The 24,638-nt window shown below is 39.2% G+C and overlaps 1 protein-coding gene across 1 annotated transcript; it reads left to right on the forward strand.

Moving 5' to 3' along the window:
- The first annotated feature begins 1,555 nt into the window (after positions 1 to 1,555).
- On the forward strand, positions 1,556 to 21,177 carry LOC145994349 (uncharacterized). Its single transcript, XM_083130471.1, has 2 exons — positions 1,556 to 1,617; positions 19,063 to 21,177. The coding sequence occupies exons 1-2, from the start codon at positions 1,570 to 1,572 to the stop codon at positions 20,041 to 20,043; spliced, it is 1,029 nt and encodes a 342-aa protein (XP_082986597.1). The 5' UTR covers positions 1,556 to 1,569; the 3' UTR covers positions 20,044 to 21,177.
- The last annotated feature ends 3,461 nt before the right edge of the window (positions 21,178 to 24,638 follow it).

Raw genomic sequence — 24,638 nt, forward strand, 5'->3', positions numbered from 1 at the left:
ATTGCACTTTATCAAATTAACTTAATGATGTTGGCCTGGGGAAACTTAAGATTCCATTAGTCTAGAATTTGACGAATTTAAACCTGATTTAATATTTGTCATGCCTAGTCCGAACTATTATCTTTTATGATTATGCCATTATTTGTTAATTATATTTCAAGGGTACATATTAATTAATGTATAAAGTTAAATAATTAGAAAGGTATTTAAGAGTAATATTGTCGGGGCATCGATATTTAAAACATGATAATTTACCCAGGTGTTAAGAAAATTGAGAACTACTGTCTTATCACCATACCCTCATCCTCTCGATTAGCCAAAAGTGACAGAAAATCGAAGTTATATAAATCAAATCACTCAGAGAATCAATAAATTCTGTATGTGGCAAAGAAAGAAACGAGTGAATGTAAATAAATGAATGTGTTAATACGTGGAGCTTCATAATATTGGCATCCGAGTTATTAACATTTAGATGCAAGAAAACAATAGGATATATCTAGAAATATATTTCGGGGGACGTTCGAATCAAATGTCTCAGAAATAATAATAATAATATAAATGTTTAAATAAATACGTTAATATAATTTATAGGTATATTCATAATAATATGTAAATTAATTAATATTGCATTGTTATTATTACATGAACCAGTAACAAGACGATGTTAAAAGATTGTATTCTTTATCTAGCTTACGTCTAGTTAAAATTTGTATAAGCATCTGCTCTGGCAAGGAAGGAAATTAATGTAAAAAACTTAAAGAAATTAATATTTATTGAATAACAGAAAAGGATGTTATATCCAGTTGACGAAAAATAAAGTTCTCGATTAATATTTTATGCATATTATCATTAGTAGTGTGCATAAATCTTATTTGGTACTGTTATACCAATATACTTTTGGCGAAAATAAATAACCCTGGATTATATACGACAAATGCTAATCAAGTATATTTCCATCATTAAATTTTAGTACTTGGTAAGTTTTTCTATAGAAAGGGGGGCTGTCAGATCCCTGGAACCCTACCATAAGTACGTCCTTGATATGATGATGCATTGAGGTTTAGCAACAGGGCATGCTTCAATGCGTAGCAATAACTTTGCTAATAAATAAAAAATAAAGACATGAACACTCACTGATCATTGCGATGTACGTACTTTGAACAAACCACATTCAGAGGAAAAGAAAGTCCCGTTTGCCAGTTCAGAGACCTTACCTTTCTATGCGCGCATCTTCCTAGAACCGTCCGAGATTAAAATCGGAGCCATTGTCCCACACAGGGCCCCAAATCGCGCATTGAACCCTCGCTGAGATGATTAGGTCCGAATTCCGCCGGGTAGCAACACTGAATAGGACCACCCGGTAGTCCTTCGGCGGGAGTCCGCATCACTTGAGAGCGACACCTTTCCCTCCCATCGCGAGCCATGGCGCCGCCGGTCCCTTTCACGACCCCGCCCACCGCTCAGACGATTGGCCGGCCGAAGACAGCGTGGTGCTCGGCAGGGGAAGGAACAAGTGGTTTGGGTTCCACCGGGGAGGAACAGTGTTTGTGTGGTGAGTCACGAGATCACATGGCATCGTTGCTGCAGAACCACAGGCTACCCTACCATCAGAACCAGGTGAGTGTCTTTATACTAAATTTATTTTATTGGGTTTTCGTTGTGAGTGCCATCATTAATCTCATCACTCATCTTCGCAAATTAGCCAAAAGTGGCACAAGAAGCGAAGTAATAAACCAAATCAATCAACCTCACTTCACCCAGAATCAATTCTAACGTACAGCTGCACTGTTTTATACAAACAATATATAGTACTCTAAAAAGGAACCAAGCTGACTTTCATGTTCTAGAGATATGCTCTATTGCTATGCAAAAACAGGGATCCAGAGCTGGAATAGATGATTATTGAGTTTGAATTGTGTTTTAAGTTCACTACATACATAGATAGGCAAATCCGGACTAGACCTGCAGTTTAAAGTGTGCTCCGAATCACTATGTACCTCCACCGGGTAGCGAACCCTTGAATATAAGGCGACGACGTTACCATTACGTCATTAGGGAGGTCCCTAGATGGCTATATTGTATGTCGTTATCATAATTCCTCCTATTGCCTGAACGATCAGATATGTGTAGTGGAATGAAAAAAGAAACGGAACCAAAAAAAACACTCTGGAGGGGTCTTGAATTCAATCCTCTTTTGAGGGATCTTGCAGAGTAGTTCAACCTGGCAGTTGGATGGGGTGAACGCCCTCCCTGTGGAATCGCGCCTGCCCAGGTCCCGGAAATGATGACGATCGTTAGTAGTAGTAGTACTTGTTCACAGTAGGGTCTTGGGCGTAAGGGATGGTGACTTTCTTCGTTCGATTTCATTTTGCTATTTAGCATCGCTCTTTTGCCACTTTTGGCTAATCGCCACGATGATGATGAGTGATGATATGATGAAAGTGATGAGGACACACTCACAAATAACACTCATGCTCAGGCTGGGATTCGAACTCGGGACCCCTGGCGTCGTATCGCGCTGTGCTAACCACTCCACCACGGAGGTCGGCAGGGCGATCCTTTCTGAAGACACCCAAATGCAGAGTCCACCCTATGAAGTGGCAACTCGGTCACTCGCCTGAGGTCCCGCACCAGACAACAATAATTGTATGTGTACGGTTTATTACGAGTTTAGATGACGCCTATTAAGCAACTAATACGATTTTTCCTGATTTCACGTATTGCCTTGACATAATTAAAAACATTCACAATTATCTAAATCGTTTTCTTAACAAAGTTCTGCCTCTATATACTGGGTGTCCCGTCCCAGAAGTCTTTCCCTGATTACAAACTTTATTCATATCCGCTATATGCAATGTAGAGATGTGAAAGTGATGCCAAAATGTTGGAAAACTAACCAGGTTTATTTGTTGCAGGTTTAAGTAATGTGGTTGTAGTGTAGCAGTATCAGTGCCAAGGAATCCGGAATTATTCTTGACATCGGGTGGCACCTTTCCATACAATGTTTCTCTACCTTGCATATAGCGGATATGAATAAAGTTTGTAATCAGGGAAAGACTTCTGGGACACCCGGTATATCGTGCTTAAACATGGGCGTCGCCAGAAATTGTTTCAGGGGGGTCGGCAAATGATAAAAGTTGAATAACAGAAAATATAACAATGAGTATTATTACCACTCTTATAAATGTCATTATACAATAATAAATATTATAAACTATTAAAAACAAAATTTATTCTAAATAATAATAATTATTATTATTATTATATAAATGTGGTGGAGACTCGATGCACCAAACAAGTGAATACCAGCACAAATATTTTCCATGATTTATTTTGCATGTCCCGTTCAAGAAAAGGCTTTAAATGTTAGAGGAAATTTTTGTTCATAAAGTTTGTCGTGTGACCTCTCACCTACAACTGTAATTATTAGAATTTTGAAAACTGTGGAACCATTTTTTCTTTGGATGAAATGGTAGAATATAACCTCGTTCCTGCAATTTTCAACCAATGTTTTCGATCCAATGCATTGTTACTTTGATTATTCTTTTGGAATACTAACTAAATGAACTTTCGGCTTTCTTGTATTTTTAAATGGACGATGTCAATTTCCAGGGGGGTCCACCGACACGTTAGTTAATGTTCACAGCTTCAGTATTCCATGAAAAGTAAACAAAGTAGAATTGTGATAGAGAATGTTAGTGTGATATGATAAAAACTTGCCATTTTGGTATGTAAGATAAAGTAGTTAATACTTTAAATTTGACGCACTCAATTTTGTAATTATAATTTAGAAATTTTTATTAGCCTTTAATAATTCTTGGTTTTAAAATTCAACATGTCCTTATTATTGCTCTTAGATTAAAATACGAAGTATATAAATTAATTGAAATAATGTTTATACTGTAATGATATAATATACCTTTACTTCAGACTAAGAAACAAAAATATGATAATTTGTTTTCAAACCTCCAGAAAATGTTGGTTACAGGTCCGGCGTATATTGTATCGCCAGGCGCCGCACCCACCTAAGGGCGGCCCTGCCCAAATGTCAACCTCTCTTCCACGGAGTACACTCAGGACTGCATTTTGCTGTGGCGTCTGGACTGACATCCAGTATAATCCTCTGTGAGGGTGGTGTTGTGTCGTCCACATATGTTTTCATATCGGGGAACCGTGCGCAAGGAATGCCGGGTTCCAATCCAGACCTGTCCATGTGTGTGTTCTCTGCATCAATTTCATCAAATCATCACTCACCCTCGTCTTCTCGATTAGCGAAAAGTGGTATAAAAGCGAAGTAAAATAAACTAAATAAACGGTGCCAAAAATTTTTTGAGCGTCTGAACAGGAGGTTGATTTGATAAATTAGGGTACACACATAGGCTAATCGGGACTGTGCGTACCGTTTAAAGTGCAACCAGTACCACTATCGAACACGGGATCCTTTCATAAGAAACAGAGGACTATAACATCGGAGAGGCTCTAGATGCGAAAGTATATGTTTGCACTACTATATATGTTTTACAAATATGTACTCACTCGTTCACTTTTCTTGGTCTTCTCCGTGTCTTCATCTTTCTTCCATCTCTTTCTTTATCTTTTCTCCATGTTCTTCTATCCCTGCCTATCTTGCAAGTTATATCTTCTTCTATTCTTTCTCTGCCTGCGTGAATTTTTTTCTCTCTCTATCTTATCTTATTTAGCTCTTTTCTGTTTTTCTGCATGTATTGCAATTTACAACTTATACTCCTTCTCTTGATTTCTCTGTCCCTCTCTTTATCGTATTTCCTTTTTACCTTTTTTCTGTCTATATTTCTATCTCCCTCTCCTTTTTTTTTGCATTTTAGATATTTCCCTTCTCTGCTTTTGTGAAGCTCTCTCTCTCTCTCTCTCTCTCTCTCTCTCTCTCTTCCCCCCTCTATCTCTCTCTCCTTCTCTCATTGCCTCCCCGATGGCGCAGTGGTAGCGTCGTCACCTTGTAATCAAGGGGTCCCCGGTTCGATACCCGGTTTAGGCACATAGTGGTTCGGATCCCACTTTAAACTGTAGGTCCAGTCCCGATTAGCCTTACTGTGCATAATGTGGACTTAGAAACACCAAATCAACCAACCAACTTTATAAGCAATATCCGACAAAAATTAACATTTGTGGGTGTTCTTAAAAAGTAAGGTTTGTTCATATAGGACACACTACATTTCCAGCTTGCGTAACGTGATCAATGTCCAGTCCCGATTAGCCTTACTGTGCACAAAGTGGACTTAAAACACCAAGTCAATGATCACCAATGTGATCAATGAGATGTAATGCTTACGGTCACCTGCAATTGACTGCCAAGTCGAAAGACAGGCTGAGGAAAAAAAATCCGGGAACTGTTATTTATCGAAAGATGCTAGAGTCCCACCCCCTTTCCTTCTGGTTACGTATTTTCGTTTCGCTTTTCGGTGGATAAGAAAGTTACTTTCTTGTACGTAGCGAATTACACAATATGTTCGCTTATACAAAAAGTACAAAAGTAGGTATGTAGCAAGTGGTTCACTCTGTATCAAAACATAAGTAAGTCCTGTATGCATTAATTCTTCTTGAATCTGCCCCTACATTTACACATTGCACAATAATTTGCGATGTGAAAAATCATTAATAGTTGACAAAATTTGTTTCTTAAATATATACACCTTGTTGTGCTTTTTTGAGTTTATAAATTTGATACAAATTTTAATTTGGACAACTGATGTTTTTAAAATTATGTTGAACATGTTCAAATAATATATCTAGCAGAATTCTTGAAATTGCTTGGATACTCGATTATCATTATTAATATTACATATTATTACATACTAGTCACATATCCTTTTGATAATACATATTTGGGTACATATTTTATCAATTATTGTTACATATTTATGCACATATTTTGTACTTTGATATATAAAAATCCGGCATCTAATTATGATGATTGATCAACCAACCATGCACTTAATTTACGTGATTTTTTCATTACACCACAATTCAAACAACTATATCTTACCCACCGTTACTTGCATTTTATTCAGACATCAGGTTGAATTTCTCCCCTATGATGGTGTAATACTTGTCTCAACCACAGAGAGTTGAATCACATCGTGACATTATATCCTGTGACGCAATCGAGGGTATTGTAAGCAAGCACTAGATCGACAATAATGGTTCTTAATTTTTTCAAGGAAGTGAACATAAAAACACAGACAACTACTTGGTACCATTTTTAATTAAAAATGAATTGGGTGCACCTTATATCCAATTTGGATAATACACTCGCTGGAGTATTGGGAGAGATTGAACACATCTGCCTAAATAGAACACCGTCGTATCTTGCCCCTCTTCTTCCAAAGTCCAAAGAGGATCAAAAGAGGTCACACGACCCATCCTAAAATAAGGAAATTTATTCTCCCCTTCCCCCTTATATTTGTAACTATTTTCTCTTTTTTGTTCTACATTTCGATCTTTTCTCAGTTTTAGTGTGTCCCTTTCTCCCCCTCTACTTGATCATTTCTCTTTTTATGTTTCCATTCTTGTTTTCTTTTGTATACTCTCTCCTTCTGTGTCTCGTTTCTTTATCATTTTCTCTATTTCTTGTCTCTCCTCTCTCTCTCTCTCTCTCTCTCTCTCTCTCTCTCTCTCTGTGTCTGTCTGTCCCCTTTCTGTATTTTCTCTCTCTCTTTATACCTTTCTTTCTCTCTTTTTCCTTTCTTTCTCTATCTCTGTCTCTTCTCTCTCTTTCTCTCTGTCTCTTTCGTCTGTCGTTTCTTGATTCCTCTCCCTTCCTTTCTCTCTCTTTGTCTCGTTCCATATACCATCTCCATTTCTTGCTTTATCTCTTCTCTGTCCCTGTATCATTTCGCTATTTCTCTCTCTTTTTCGTTCCCTATCTATTTCCACCCTTCTCTCGCTTTTCCATTTTTCTGTTTGCTTTTCTGTTTCTATCTCTTTCGTTTCTTTATTTCACTTCTCCTCTACCTTTCTTGCTCTCTCATGGCCCCTCCTTCTCTGTGCCTCGTTTGTGTGTTTCTCTCCCCCTTCATTACTTCTCTTCTCTTTCCTATGGCCTCCCCGATGGCGTAGTGGTAGCGTCGTCGCCTTGTAATCAAGAGGTCCCGGGTTCGATACCCGATGGAGGCACATAGTGGTACGGATCCCACTTTAAACTGTAGGACCAGTCCCAATTAGCCTTACTGTGCATAAAGTGGACTTAAAACACCAACTCAATCAATCAATTAATTCTCATCTTTTCTCCTATGCTGTATCGATTCTTCCACCTATCTTCTTTCATGTCTCCCTCAGAGCATTTAATTTTTTGCTGACGACACAGAAGTGTGCAGAAAGTGGATCCAAAGTAGAGAACTGCAATGAGCGGTTTTTCTCTCGAGCGCCATATAGTTCACACCGACGACGCTAGATAGCGTACTGAGTTGACAGCTCTTCCGCTCGAGCTAATAACGCTCGAATCAGCGGCGTACGCTCGAAGCCCAGTACCACACGTATAACCGTAATTTGTTTGTCTCTGTAGTAGTGGAGCCTCAAATATGTATCGTGAGGTGAATGACGCAGTGAAATTGAAACTTAAGTAAGCAAAGTGATTAAAATATAGCTTAGTGTATCTTACCAATACAGTGTTATAGGAAAATGAAATATAGATGATTGTGGGCTGCACTGTGTGAATTAAGCTTTTTGCTTTGGGGGGTTTGTGATTTCATTTCGGGAGGTAGCTTTTGGGGGTTGTTTGTTGTTCTAAACTAGCCCATTAAATGTTATAATAACATTTAAATGTAATTTAGAAACACTTGATCCCTTCACCCGGGACCCCTTGATTACAAGGCGATGACGCTACCACTGCGCCATCGGGGAGGCTCAGAAACACTTATAACGTATACAGTAAAACCTCGTTAATTCGAACTAATGGTGGGATAAGTTGACCCGTTTAATTTATATAACCTAAAAGAACAGTAGAAAGTGCATTAAAACTCCGTTTATAGCAAGAAAACACGTTTATTACGGTGTATTTAAAGGGCATAGGCCTAAATACACTATCTACAGTACAAGGTCTACGGGAAACAGAATTTCATCAGTGGTTGACTGCCTTTTCTTTGGGAAGTGCTCTTGTTTACTTCTAGCCACATTTAAAACCTTGCATTCAGCCTTTTTTTCCATTTGCTTGTCCGGATTAAGCGAAGTCCGGCTTATCGGGATCCGGATTAACGAGGTTTTACTGTATTTACATTCTAGGGAAACCAAAACTCATACACAGAAACGACTATCTAACTAGTGCCACTGAATACATGACCAAAGTTCTATTGCCAACCTACGTACAAGTTTTTTGTGAGCTTTAATACATGTAAAACTGTGCCATGAAAACCTCAGTGGAAAACGTCCTGATGGTGGCTCGGTGAGTTGTTCATTGCAAAATTGCGTTCTCTTTTTAATTCACAAGGCTACATACTCTTCAACGCGGAAATCTTTCATAACTGGATCATTAATGGACACAAATTATTTTTCAATCGTATTTGTTACATTGTTAAAAAATGGTATTCTATATACTTTCAATTCAATTGTATTTGAGGAGGATAAAAACAGGGATAAGAACAATTGTCTTTTGTCAGGGATAAAATTATTTGTGGGTAGGAAAAAATCCCCGACACCCCCCCCCCCCATTAATTCGCACACTGGTGGGCTAAAATTGCCAGGTCGGATATTTTACACATGTGTCTGCAATTATTGTCAGATTAAAATGATATTCCATTGTACAGTCACGGACACTACCGGGTTATAAGAATTCCATTGAAAGTCATTGTATTCGTTACAACCCGGCAGTGTCCGTGACTGTACACGTACGAGCGTACAGAGGCTCGAACGAGTACGAGTGAGCAAAAGTGGTTCCATGCAGTACTGTACACTCACCTCACTTAGTACTCCGGCAGTTTGATTCTTTATACAGCACATTTGCAGAAGATGCAATTCAACCTACAAGTATATCAATATACGCTGTATAAAACACACCTTATTACTTACTTCGTTGACCCTGTACTCTAAAGCAAGAACAATATGCCAACTGAGCAAGCGAGCAATACCTGCTGTGAGCTCGGATTAGAGTGATCATAATATTTTGGCCCAAAAACGGGATCAGTTTACCCCCCCCCCCCCACTTCCTGAAAATTCGGTTAGGCCTAATTATAAAATTATTGTTATAATTATAGTGTCGTTATTATTACAGTAGACCGAGACTACCTCGGATACGGAAAAACTCGGATAATACGGAGATAGGTCGTAAATGACGAAACAACACTTAAAACTGTATAGTAATTATTTATTACTAGTACAACATAAATGAGAAGATTACTTTTTCATAAAGTCTTTCATAGTTTTTTGGACACACCTTTTCCGTTTGCCACTCATACTACATTACTGGCTTAGAATAGGCCTATACACAGATTTAAACACCAGACACCACTGTAACAATCGGATACACCCACAATGTAACGAACACGTGCAGCGCGGAAGGTGACTTGACTCCAACTTACTAGTAAACAAACAGGGGATGCGTTATGAAGCGTAATGTTTTCCAACCACTCCCTCGGTTAATCGGGAGTCTACTGTCTTTGAAATATAATCTCCCGTTGTCAAAGGTATTAATTATTATAATCTCGGTGTGAGTTACACAGTATTTCTGGTCCCTTCTGATCAACCTTTGATGTTAGCCCTACACTGAAGCTGAGGAGTGCCAGAAGTATTTATCAGAATAATCAATCTTCTTCAGAGCAGCTTTATTTTTCTGGTGTCTTGTTGCAATTCCGTATTGGAACTGCATGTTCGCTTCTTGGCCATGCTTATTCCCTGATCTACAAATAACGGAACAATATCTCTTTTTAGTATGAAATGTCTCTCAAATTTAGATTTGATTTGATTTGTTGTTTTAAGTCCACTTTATGCACAGTAAGGCTAATCGGGACTGGAGCTTCAGTTTAAAGTGGGATCCGAACCACTTGTGCCTCCACCGGGTATCGAACCCGGGACCCCTTGATTACAAGGCGAAGACGCTAGCACTGCGCCTTCGGGGAGGCCCTCTCAAATTTAGACTTGGTTTTCAAGATAACTCCTAGACTTTTATGGACAATAATGTGTTTTATATAATATCGACGGGACGACCGGAACTCGTCTTAGACGGGACTGTCCCGGTCAAAACGGTACGTATGGTGACCCAAGCTCGGATACATGAAGCACTCCGAGACGTAACGCAATGCTCCAAGCGTGCAGCAAACGAAAGTAACGACTCGTTAATTCAGATTTCTGGAAATAACTTGCCACAAAATTTCAGGACCTTCACTTGGGGAAAACTGCGTAAACTCATCATGATTTCAGAGTCTGAAACTCACGCACGAATCGTCAGCCACGAGGCTTGTTTGTCAATGGAGCAATAAGCTATGCTACACGCGGTAACTGACACGCACGGACTGAATCGTTGTCTGCGTTCTTTACAGTCAGCAGGACAAACATTTTTAAAAGCCTATTGTCTGGGAAGGACCATACACGGTGGATAATTGTGAGAAATTTTTCTGATCGACTCGTTTTTCTCGCAAGAAACTAGACGGCGTTAATTGTTCATTCCGCTCCTCTGAACATATTCCTTGTCATTTTAATGTCTGCTGGTCGGAACATTTCACTTCGCAGAATTAGTGCATCAACAGTGAAATAAGTTGATGAACTCATTGTGATTAATTCATAGGTGGGTGCGGTGCTTGGAGCATACAATATACTCGAGGCCATAAATGAGTTAACCGGCCTCCGTAATGGAGTGGTTAGCACAGCTCGCCACAACGACAAGGGTCACGGGTTCGAATTCCGGCCTGGGCATGGGCCCCGTCCCTTCATCAGTTCCATCATATCACTCATCCTCATCTTCGCGATTAGTCACAAGTGGCAGAGAAGCAATCTAAAGTTAAGCAAGTAAATCAATCAAAGCAATCATAAAGCAAGATTTTTGGGGGCCGTTTACCCACTGTACCCCCTCGAGAATTACGTCGATTTCTTATTTTAATCCACAGATTTCAATGTTTTACGTAATGCAAAAGTGGTTCCAGCGTTAGGAAAGCAGAAATAACGGCGATATATGATCCCAAATAATGACCCACTTAAGTTAAAACCTACAATTTCGGAGTACTTTCGCCGTTTTCTGTTAGTGAAAACTGTTTGTATGTACACTAAAATAACTAAAAACACGCCGAAAATAACTATCAGTACCAAACCTAACAATCCTAACCTAACTACGTAAAATTATAGATGCTGTTGTGGAAAGTCCTTTTGGGTGCTATATTCACTTGCGCAAAGCCTTTGGGTTGTTCTGCTTCACAATAAAGTAACATGCTAAGGTAACAGACGTATACTTTACTTCACAATAACACATTTCCGAGAGCTAAAATCAACTGAAAACGTTCATAAACAACAAAATTTTTTATAAACCATGGAAAAGATTTCACTTTTTCCAGGGACAGAGAATCAAGGGTACAGATTTTTTTTTCAGATCTGAAAAAATCAGAGAATTTTTATTCCTTACTCTTAAGTACAGGGTCCAATATAATCACAGTATAAACAAACAATAAATATATTACTATGAGAGAAATAATCAGAGTATACTGAAGGTTAACACCAAGAATTATAGGAGGCTAATAAACGAATTCTATAGCGGAGTGGTTAGCACAAGGCGCTACAAAGACAGGGATCCCGGATTCGAATCCCAGCCTGGAAATTGGGTGTTCTTAATGAGAGTCACTTCATCAATTTCATAGTATCATCACTCATCCTCATGATCACGGTAGTCAGAAAGACGACCCTAAGTAACAAAAATCAAATCAAATAAGCAATTAATTTATATATATATATATATCGTATTCGTATCCAAGAGCAATAAGCAGAACATGTTGAAGGATGGAACCAACGACATGCCTGACGGAGTGGTTAGCACAGGGCGCTACAACGCCAGGGGTCCCGGGTTCGAATCCCGATCTGGTATGGGTGTTCTTTGTGAGTGTCCCTTCATCAATTTCATTGTGTCATCATTCATCCTCATTGTCGCGATTAGCCAAAACTGGCAGAAAAGGTAAGTAAAATAAACTAAATCAATCAATCAGAAAGCTAAAAAAGCTTCCAAATAAGTATTTCTTTTCATTGATGCGACGTTCATGTATTGAATTATAAAACTATTATTATTAATATCAAACTTTTATTTGACATATTGAAGTGGAAATTTTTAATTATATATCAATAACATTAACTACCATAATTCACTTTTCATTACTTTTAAGTGAAGTTTGACACTCTACTGAATTTACATTATTTCATATAAAATACTATTTTCACTTCATGATTTCATTTTACAATTAAACGAATAGTGAATATTAGCTGTTTTGTGGTATCTTGTTTAGAATATGATTTAAGCAATTTTGGATATTTAGTTCTAGTGTTGCCCACGAGACGAGACTTTGGCCTGTCTCGTCTCGTGAAAATTCTGTGAAATGCTGTCTCGTCTCAAAAATATTCGTTTATCTCGGGACACTTGATCAATCTCGTCAGGTCTTGAATTTTTAAAAGCCTGTCCCGTCTCGTCCCGTGGGCAACACTAGTTAGTTCCTTAATTAGAAGCACCCGCGTTCTATAAACTCATAATAAACCGCACACAAACAAATATTCTACCACACCCCAGTTGCCCCTCCCTAGGATCGGCTTTGCTTAGTTCACTACTTTGGGCTATTTCCACAATGTTTGGAATTAACCATTCGGCTACATGAATCCCTTACACTTACCAACGGCAATGTCCATCATTATTCTATAGTATAGTTTAGTAATTTATATTACATTATATTTGTGTATGTGTTCTACCTGTGTTATGTCTCACTGCATTATATTATGTGTGTTTTTTTTGGCAACCTTCTGTAAAAGGAGATAATTTCTCTGTTGAAGGAAATAAATAAATTATATTCATTCACCAAAACGTAGGGCTCAAGAATTTGGAAAAAGGCCTCCCCGACGGCTCAGTAGTAGCGTCGTCGCCTCGAAATAAAAAGGTCCCGACTTCGATACCCGGTAGAGGCACTTAGTGGTTCGGACCCCACTTTAAACTATAAGTCCTGTCCCGATTAGCCTTACTGTGCATAAAGTGGACTTGATCGATTGATTGAAGTTTTAAGTCCACTTTATGCACTGTAAGGTTAATCGGGACTGGACCTACAGTTTAAAGTGGGATCCGAACCACTATGTGCCTCCTCCATATCGAACCCGGGACCCCTTGATTACAAGGCGACGACGCTACCACTGCGCCATCGGGGAGGCCTCATAAAGTGGACTTGAAACACCAAATCAAACGTCGAAAGAATTAGGGGGGGACAGAAACGAACAATTAGAAAACCAATGGTGGCAACTTACATGGTCCTGTGGGGCTCGAGCCCACCAAATTATTGTTATGATATTTTAGAAATAAAGTCTCAGAACATAACACAACAAAAGTTTCATAATTATACAAGTAAATAATAATTACTGTTCATAATAATTTATTAGATCTCCAATATGATACTTGTTAGTGTTCTATATTATTTACACTCTCCGTAGTCATATTATTATTACAAAAGTAATGTAGGATAAGGGCTTATAATATGTGTTATGTGTAGGGTTGCCAGATGTCCCGTATATACAGAATTGCCCCCTTTTTTAAAGAAATGTCCCGGTGTCCCGGAAAATGTTCTCGGGACGCCCATTTGTCCCGTATTTAGCTAAAGAAAAAACGAATTCAAATTTCAAAATAATTTTATACAACAAGAAATTAATAATAATTTATAACTCAGTCCTCGTATTAACATTGGCGTAGAACTGCTCATTGTCGATTGTCGATATGTTGAATAAGAAGCAACTCACGACTAGCAAAGGCAGTTCTGGTTCTAATAAAGCTATCACTCGTTTCTTTTCTTGGTCAATGGGATCAGAGTGGAGTGGATAATATTCAGGGCTTAGGTGATGTAAAAAGTTTTGTTTTATTTCGTCATGCCAAAAAGAAAGTGTTCTTATAGTAGTGATTATTCTAAACATAAAGGACGCCAAGTGTTCACTCAAATATTAATATATTTTGTCCAAATGTTAAAAATTAGGCATTAACAATGCTTCAAACTACAATTGACTGTGTAATGTTTAATTTTGTTATAAAAATAAATTTAACTATATCCATGTCTATATGTCCCGTTTTTTTATTTTAGAAATCTGGCAAACTTAGTTATGTGTTGTATAAATTTATACCCTAAACCACTAAGTTCAATCCACCCAATGTTTATCCAAAATTGAAACAATCCCTGCTGCAACACACGTACAGTTCCATTCCCTAAAATTACAGAATTAGGAAAAGAAGATAATATCGTTGGAGAATTTACCAACTGATTGTACGTATAATGGGATGCATAAGTATAGCTCGATATTGTCCGTGACTATTTCCATTAATTTTTCTCTAGCATCCTATGTGTTTATAGGGAATACATTTTTAAGTGCGTTCGTGCATGGTTTGTAGCTTGTTAGGCGTTTTGTTCCTGAAGTTTGTCGTTGGGTTAAACAAAGATAATAAACATTGTTATTGAACTTACTTATGCATCACACTCTACAGTATGGAGAGAATATCATTGCTGTGCAACAATTCACAGAGAGAGAAGTTGGAAATAACAGCAACAAAGAAATAATCTCCTGTACGAAATGTATGTTTAAGTAGGCTGCAAACAAATTTTTATTCACCAGAACCAAATTCTTTTAGTGCGCATTTATTTGTAACCTGAGGGCCAGAGCCTGCCAAGTTCCCATTGGGTGACACGTGGTCAGCACGTCGAGTCCCATCGCCGCTGCGTTCTGGCTATCGAGACCGGAGCCCGCTACTTCTTCTTCGTAAGTAGCCCCTCCCCCCCCAGTTGCCCTCACTGTGATGGGTCAACATCGAGATTTTGGAAAGCCCCTACCGGAAATTGAACCTGGGAACCGCTCACACCAAACGTGAGAGCGCTAAGCATTTCGCCACGCGGGAAACCAATATGTGCATACGTAGCATCTATAAAAGTCGATCCGAAAATAGGCTGCTAGTTACGGAGATCGGTTAGTTAACTGAACTCTCCGTCCTAACTATTGCCTATTTTTGGGGCAGCAGGAAAAGGTTTATTATCCCTTTGCCTTGACTCATCTCACTCAATAGGGTCGTTAGGTGCCGGGGCTTGATCCGAGTTGATAGCTTCCTGGAGATGAGGACTGCTCGAAAAAGGTTTATCATCCCTTGGCTGCTAGTTACGTGTAAAGCCTCCACATATCGCAGGCTGAATGCTTTCGTCGTATTTCCACTTATGTTATCCTGTTCTATACAAGTCAATGTTTCGCGTTCCGAAGCGACGCAGGTGGCGTGAATTATTAACAATAATAGAATATTTACACAAATCTTGTAGTGTATTCCAAATTCAACATAAATTAAGTTTTATTCAGCTCTCCTGTGAAGTTTGTGTAGATGGACATACGACAAAATAGTATGCAGCCGGTTAACCAAAAGTGGCAAAAATGCGAAGTAAAATAAGCCAAACACATATATAAAGATAAAAGGCGAAGATATTCCTTGCGCATGTGGAGGTATAGGGCACCACGCAATCACAGTCTCAGCCATTTGTGAAGATGATGGGGTCATCACCACTATCCAGTCTCTTATATCTTTATTCTACCCAAGTACCAATTTTATTTATTAGAGACAGAGAATCCCGGAAAGGGCCAAGTGGAAAGCACAGAGTGCTGGGACGCCAGGGGTCTCGGGTTTGAATCCCGGCCTGGGCATGGGTGTTCTTTGTGAGAGTCTGTTCCTCTTATCATCACTCGTTCTCATCTTCGCCATTAGCCAAGGAGTGGCAGAAATGGGACACTCAATAACAAAAAATCAAATCAAAAGCATTGTCAGAAAAATTCCCATCTGAGATCATCTCGGGAATCGAATTCGGGCCTCCTGCATGACAGCCAGGCGCCACCTTTATGAATAAAAAGAGATGAAGGAGCATAAATTAAGAATTCACTAATTTATCGTTTGCTACGCAACGTCTTCCCTCACGCAATGCGTTCCCAGAGCTTCACACACACGCACTCTATCACGCTCCTATCGAAGCATCAATACATCGCCTCCAGAAGATTCCTCACAACACGTTTCCATTGGTGCTCGCGGGGAATGGGCCTTCCGGGAGAAAATCCTTTGAAAATCGAATATTCTTGCCGCAGCAGTGTTGCTACAAGAAGGGAAATTTAAATTTACCTTTGGACCGAATTTTTATGCCAAAAGGGAAAAGGAAATTTCGATGGAAAATATCTTGAAGACATCAGACTCAGCATTAGTTCAGATTGTATTTCATATCCATCACTGTTTGATGTTCCTTCTTATTTCTACTTGCCGACTTCCTTGGTGGAGTGGTTAGAACAGCGCGCTACGATGCCAGAGGTCCGGCCTCGGCATGGGTGTTTCTGTGAGTGTCCTTTCATCAATTTCATCAACATCATCATTGTCGCGATTAGCCGAAAAGTGGCAGAAAAAGAACACTCAATAACAAAAAATCAAATCTTTGTTGGATTGAGTTGCTTTAGTTTACTTCGCTTTTTGTGCCTTTGCTAATTTGCGAAGATGGGAATGAGTGAAGACATGACGAAATTGACGAATGGACACTCACGCACATCCATGCCCATGCCGAGATTCGAATTCGGAACCCTTGGTGTCGCAACGCGATGTGCTAACCACTCCGCCACGGAGGGCGGCAAAAAAAATCAAAATCATTGTCAGAAAAATTCCCACCAGAGATCATCCACCTCTGAAATCGAATTTCTACTCCTTTGTTTTTACATCTATTTTTTTTTATTTGTTGCCGGTCCCCGTGGAAGAGTGGTTAGCATATTGCGCTACGATAGCAGAGATCTCGGGTTCGAATCCCGGCATGGATGTCTGTGAGTGTCCATTCATCAATTTCACCATGTCATCAATCATCCCCATCTTTGCAAATTGGCCAAAAGTGGCACAAAAAGCGAAATAAAATAAAGCTAATCAATCAACTCTATTTTTTTCCTTCGGATAGCATCTCGCGTATGTTATTTTTTTTAAATATATTTTTTTCATGTACGAACCATGTACCACCGAAATTTATAATAATAATAATAATTATTATTGTTATACGATCTCTTACATAAAGGGAAAAATTATGCAAAATAGGGAAGTGTCCCTTGCAGAGGGAAATTATGCCATCAGATTGTGGCAACACTGCACCGCAGTTCCTGCTGATGCTGCTCTCATAACATGCCTTGCTTTTTCTTTCTCCGGAGCCCGCCGTTGGTAGAATGTCCCCCTCAATAAAGGAGCAACCTCCTCGGGACAATCACGCCGCGACATCTTGGCGATTTTTTGGAGTCACGATCCCTGGCTGTAGCTCACGCAACCACATTCATTCCTTGAGCAGGGGAGGACCAAGGGTCTGCGCTCACTTTGGCCAAGGTCGCTGCAGGATTTGCAGTCGAGAGTAATTTTTTAATCTCGTTCTCCGAGATTTCTCATCCCCCATTAAAAAAATGCAAGGAAAGTCATTTTCTCCTAACCTTTCTAAGGTTTACTACTTGGAAGGGAGGTTCACATTTGGGTCTCCTCAGAATGTCTTCCTGTTTTGCCGAATCCCATTTCGTCGAATAACTCAGAGGCGTATTATATCAGATATTTATTTATTTATTTATTTGCCATCTACAGAGAAAGGATATCTCCAATTACAGAGGCATTAATATAGCATAAATAATATAAATATGAATATATGTGAGATTAAATAGCGTACATGATACATATTACATAGAAATAACTTTAACATAATTATACTTATATAACGTAGAGTAACGACGTGCTCACGAAGAACCAGGCGTCACAATATATAAATTATCCATAAATCCACAACCAATATTATCATTAGAGAATATAGTCTAAAGTCACATTTGTCATGAATACATAATATAGATTAGATTTGTCCAGAATAAATATAACCATAATAGGATAGAAACAATAATGAAATAAATGCATACACATATTAAAGGACACATATCCATAAGCTCATCCACATACATATATTTCCATTATACATACACACACATGTTTATGTGGATATATAAGGATACATTTACAACATATTCTACAATAAATAATAGCATACACCACATAAGTAAAATTTTCGGCGAAAGGGGAATTCCCATAGTTTTTGTGGATCTGGAGAAAACATTAGAGTAAATTGGATGAAACTTACAGAGATATTGAAAGGTTTGGCGTAAATTGGAAAAGGGAGAGACTCATCAATCTGTACATGAAACAATGAATTAATCTGAGAGTAGGAGAAGAAATGGCAAAAGGAAATGAAATGCTGGAAGACCTCGAGAAAAGGAAAAGACGTTGGTTGGGACACTGGTTGAGAAGGAACTAGCTGCTAAAAGATGCACTGGAAGTAAATACTCTTTAGGACTCTCGTTCATCAGCCAGTGAAAATGTAAAATGAGTTTGTGACTTTGTTGAAATTATTTTTCACTTCAGTTCCTGAAATTTCCCAGCAAAGGGAAAATTCCTTCCCTTCAAAATATTCGGCGAAATGGAAATTCCCTTTTTGCCGAAAATTTTGTTTAGGTGAGATATTTGTCTCTGGGGCATTCGGTGAAACTGGAGTAAAAACCCCTTACACCCCTCAGAATTTGTTTCCGAATTTAGTATAAGCTGCTATTCATTTATGTTTTACCAAACCAAAATGATTTTTCTTTCATGTGTAGTGGTGAATCATTGAGCATGCGTCACCATTTATTAGAGAGAATTCACACCGTAGCGGCATGAACGGCCGCACAAGCCTGCGTTTGATTGGAGAAATCCTCAAGCGACACGTGTCGCTTGATCTGCTGTCGATCTGAATTCTCTTTAATACTATTAGCATTAAGTGGTACTTTTAAGTCCATTGTTCTCAAGCAAGTTTTGATAATATGTATTTGTTGTTTCAGGGTAATTCGCTCACGATGCTAGCAGCATCGTGCAGTCGCTTCACCTCGCAAGCAGCGACACAGGCGGAGCTTCAGAGAAACTCTACGTCAAACTTCCAGTCCTGGCACCCGACATCTCCTTTTCCAGACGTGTCGCTTCAAGGCATTGGCATCCAGCCTAACGCCGGTTTGGATCTCGCAATGGCTTCGCAAGTCCCGAGTTCAAATCCGGCGTGCAGCGTGGCCATGCAGTACCACGGGACAGCAGTCGTTGCTCCTACGAACGCTCAGTTGCCGTCGTCCCCAGTGATGGCGCAGTCACCTCCACCTTTCGAGCAGCAGCAAGAATGCAGCAAGCGCATCGGTTGGTGGTTTCCGTCGAACGGCAAAGAGACTATCGGCACGGCGCAAGGGTATTCAGGCCCGTATCTCCTGCAGGCCCAAGCGCAGACGGATGTCCTGTACCAGCAGCGCCTCGCAGCGGCGATGCTGAAAACCACCGCCGTCGCGTCCAGGAAGTGCAGTCGCTGCCGGTGCCCCAACTGCCAATCAGGAACGGGTCTCGTCGGGGAACAGCGTAGGCGGCAGCACATGTGTCACGTGCCGGGGTGCGGGAAGGTATACGGCAAGACGTCGCACCTCAAGGCGCACCTCCGCTGGCACACCGGGGAGCGTCCGTTCGTCTGCAACTGGATATTTTGCGGGAAGAGCTTCACAAGATCCGACGAACTGCAGCGTCACCTAAGGACCCACACCGGTGAGAAGAGGTTCGCTTGCCCGATCTGCAACAAGCGCTTTATGCGGTCCGACCACCTGGCCAAGCACACGAGGACGCACGACGCCGGCAGGAAAACCACCACCGGCAGAAGCAAATCCAAGGAGATCGACGTCAACAAGGAAACCAAAGCACAAACAGATCCCCTGGCAACAGAGGTGTCCGCCAAAGAAAACTTCTACACCCTGCAGTTTCCTCCACAACACATGTGTCCTGTGTACGTGTGAACCCGCGTGGTAGAGCGTGAGACGAATATTTCTAGTTTCATTCTGTAAATAAGACACCTATATAGCGCCTTTCACACAAATGCATGCAAGTGCACTTAGAGAACTACTGCAGAACGTTGCACATGCACATCTTAGTTTAAACAGTGCTTTACACCCGAGTACGATACATTGGTGTAATTATACATTATATGATATGAACTTGATGGTTTTTAAAGAGATAGGCGTAACTTGGGGCCAGTGGGGGATCAAATATGTGGCTTAACTTTTGAGAGGCAGAATCGATAAGTTTTCCATCTCATAAAAATAGCGTCCAGGATTATTCTGCTAGATAACTGTTACATTTAACAAATCATAAAATTACTCTTTATTGTTTTGTTCCTCAGGTCCTAGAACGTTAAAAAACGTAATTTAAAAAAATGGTAGGACTGGCGCCCCCCTTGCCACCGCCAGATTGCGCCTATGTTCAAAGAATATCATGTCATCCATGAAACATTTGTGCTGTTATGTTGTATCGAATTTTCCATTTGTGAAATCATATTTTCTGTGATGTTTAGAACTTCCGTCCACGCTTATGAAAGTGTTAAGCTATATTTTATAAGCTCGTATGATTGAATACAATTTAAAGTGGCATATTTTTGGAAACGAAGTTCAAAAACGTATTACTTACGGAACGACACTCTTCTATTTTTTTTATTAATCCAGACAATATACCACTCATTCTGAAATTGTTGATCAACGCATTTGTTTTGAGGAATTACCAGATATTACTGAATGAATAGCATTTTTAAAAAGATTATCAGGTATTGCTTTAATAATATTGTTAGAAAGGTGGACTTAATTCTTAGACATCCTGTTCAACGAAACATTTTATTTTTTCGGCTATTTTAAAAATTATGAAATTACAAAACATACTATTACCACAGATAAAGATATATCTGTGCTATTACTATTGCAAGCAAAAGTAAATATATTCTAAGTAAACAAATAACTTGTATTGCACCAAAACAATCCATGATATTATACATTTTCCATTTCTTGATCTCAGGGTTTCTTTTGTCATTTATGTGAATTGCAAGTTGTGATATGTTCTCATTTCTAGTATTACGAATCTGTACATAGCGAATAATTGTACTCTTGTTATTACACCATTAAAAATATCTTACTTAAAATGGTATTTCATTTCTAGAATGGTCCGTGACTGACAAATGTATTGAACTGAAGCTGTGTGAATAATACAGAACCTATGCTTTGTCCATATTTGTGTACATTTTTTCATAAATAAATTTAAAATTGGGAGTAGACTAATAGACTCGGTTGTAGAGAATGATGTTAAATCTATATAAAATTAGCACAATTTCAACTTTGTGTATTAAATTTATTTAACTTTATAATGAAAAATCAGTGTTTCAAGTATCTTTCTTAAAGTTATTTCCCAACAGATGACTTTTCGAAAACTTATTATTATACCTATTTGCCGGTGTATATGACGCACTTTTTCCCTTTAAAAATAGATCCCAAAAGCAGGGTGAGTCTTACATGCCTATACTCAGTTTTTGATTACCTCCATTTTTGGAATTTTTCTCTGTTCTGAGTTTGATTTCTTTCTTGCTTCCTTGCGGTGTGTCACGAAGAGGATTAAAATGTTTTCTTTCCTACTTATATTACGTGAGTTATTTGTTGAAAGTAGACTTATTACTTTATATTTGAATTACTGTAAATTAATTACATATTCAGTGATATAGCTTTTTCCTTAAAAAAATGTGTACAAAAAATGTTTCTTATCCGCCGGCAAATAAGGTATTTGCATTTATTTTTAGCTGTCTCCCAGGAATTAGAAACATATTTCCGGTGATTGTTCTAAACTATAAGTTAGGAGAAACTTTCACTAAAGTATCTGCATAGTAGTTCATATAAAAATCCTCTAATATTTTGAGCTGGGAAAATTCTTCACTATAATTTCTATGTATTTTTGTTATTCAGCGTCGCATTTCTGCTCTTTTGGCTCATCGCGAGGATAGAGATGAGTCATGATGTGATGAAATTGATGAAGGTACCCTCTCAAAGAACACCGATGCCCTGGCCGGGATTCGAACCTGGGGAACCTTGTGTAGCGCGCTTTTCAAGTGTATGTGTATGTAAACATATTACCAGGGAATGGATTTATATATAGTAAAATATGCTAAATATGTAAATACACATTTAGTTATTTTCACCAAAATATAGAGTTAAATATGGACTTAAAGTTGTAAAAGATATCATTTTAATAATATAAGACAATATGTAGATCTTGAGGATTAAAGCAATTGCTTGCGCTTCTCTCGGCATTGTAACTATTACCGTTACTGTCTTGAAGAGAGACAGAAAAACACTTTATTGTTCGGATGACAGACAACTTGTAATTAATGCAATTGGAGGGTATAAAAAAGGCTGTCAACTTTCGTTTGTTTAACGTCGCTTCGGACTTTGTCAGTTATTCGCAAGAAATTCACCCAATTCTTTCGGTCATATGTACCGGTAGTTATTCACGAATATGGAATATATGTTGAGAAATGTTCTGAAACATGGAAATAATATGTAAAGATAACAAACACGTAAAATATGAGCCAAAACCTAATAAATACGGGAAAATAAAAACTAAATTTTTCGAGTCTATATTGCCATGGTGCGCAAAGATAATACAAAATATAACTGATTTCATCTTCATACATAAATATGTATTTACATATAAATCAGTTCCATGCACATTACAATGTTTTTCGATACAATGCGTGTTTATAGAAGCCAAATCCCTCTAAGCGGGAGACTTCTTTTCTGTTTTCTTCACTTGACTTTCGCCTCTGTAGCCTGGAGGTTGCATGGTTTTGGGTCAGGAGGATCCGACGTTCACGGGAAGAGAATTCTCCAGCGAGGAGCATTACGTGACTCTACCGAGACGTCACGACTCCCGAATAAAAGCATAAAACAAAGGGAATTCCGGCGAAAGAGGAATCCCTCCTAGCTTTTCACGACGCACACGAAACTATAAGTAACTTTCCTTCTCGTTGCTGCATGCATCCTGTCTCCACATGTACACACTGGAAGCAAAGGGTGTTGTTGATTGGGGTTAAAGCACCCAGTGTATGAAGGCTCGAGGGTAAGGGGTGTACCCTGCACACACAACCCGAAACGTGTCAATTGACACATACCGTATATGTTGACTCCAATAAGTTACATTAACGTGCATTAACTGCAATGATTCACTTTTTGGTGTGTTAAAATGCATACGGATGCATAAAGGAGTACATTTATCAGATTCTGTTGCCTGTGATGCACTGAAATGCATCTAAAGTGCATCTTCCCAAAGATAACAAAATTACACATTTGCTGTGTTAGTTCATGCATTAAAAATGCATCAACCTTGATTTGATGCATTTCGAGTTCTACGTGTGTCTCTTACAAAAGTCATTATCCACACACAGAAAAGTAAATGCATAAAGTCTAGCTCATGCAAAAAAACATACTACTTGATGCTTTGATTTGATATGATATGATTTGACATATTTTATTTCAGCCAACGTCCGTGGCAGAGTAGTTAGTACAACTCACTAAGACGTCAGGGGTATCAGGTTCGAATCGAGTGCTCGGCATGGATGTTCTTTGTGATGTTCTCTTCATCAATTTCACCACATCGTTCACTCATCCTCATCGTCGCGATTAGCCAAAAGTGGCAGAAAAGCGAAGCGAAATAAACCAAATCACTCAATCAACTTATCTCACTTCACTTTTCTGCCACTTTTGACTAACCGCGACGATGAGGATGAGTGATGATGTGATATGACGAAATTGATGAAGGGACACTCGCAAGGATAAGGATTCGAATCCGGCATCCCTGGCGTCGTAGTGCTAACCACTACGCCACGGTTCATGCCAGGCACGTATCCAGGAATTCCTTTCGGGGGGGGCTCAACACCAATTTTAAGGGTATAGTAAGAACCTCACAATTGTATGTTCAAGGCCAGTGTTGGCAATTTGGGTTCCAAAACCGAGGGGGGGGGGTGGGATGCGGAGGGCGTTGCAAGGAAAGTTTACTTTCTCTTGGTAGGCAAGTCTTAACATTAAGAGGCCATAATGTTGAGGCAAGAAAATAAAAAATGGGGAGCAACTATCCCTTAAATCGTCGCCACTGTAAGGCTGTCATTTTAATCAGAACGTGAAATCCGAATATTTTTTACCACTCGACTCCTCTGTTTCCATGCATTAACATTGTGTGCCAGAACCATCTCAGTATGTGTGTTTGTCCATTTCTTCTCATCAGGCATAAAACATCTATGGTGTCTTTGAGTGTTTTTACGAAGCTGTTACACATGCACGGGATGGACAATCCACTCGACAACGCGAGATTCAAATTGTGGGCTGCAAACTGGACGCAGACAGCTCTCGAATATTCCTCTCTGATTCGAGCCTGAACACCACTAACGTGTCTTGTCCTTCCATGTTTGCAGCTCTTATAAAAGCCGAAACCCACCAAATTGTTCAGATTCAGGCCTTAGCACTCACAAGTGTTCAAAAATGCCTGTCACAGCTTCTGCTGTCTTGTCATATATCGGCACGAAACA

This window comes from Lepisma saccharinum, chromosome 1 (assembly GCF_977018435.1).
Source record: "Lepisma saccharinum chromosome 1, izLepSacc3.1, whole genome shotgun sequence".
Classification (NCBI taxonomy): Eukaryota; Metazoa; Arthropoda; class Insecta; order Zygentoma; family Lepismatidae; genus Lepisma; species Lepisma saccharinum.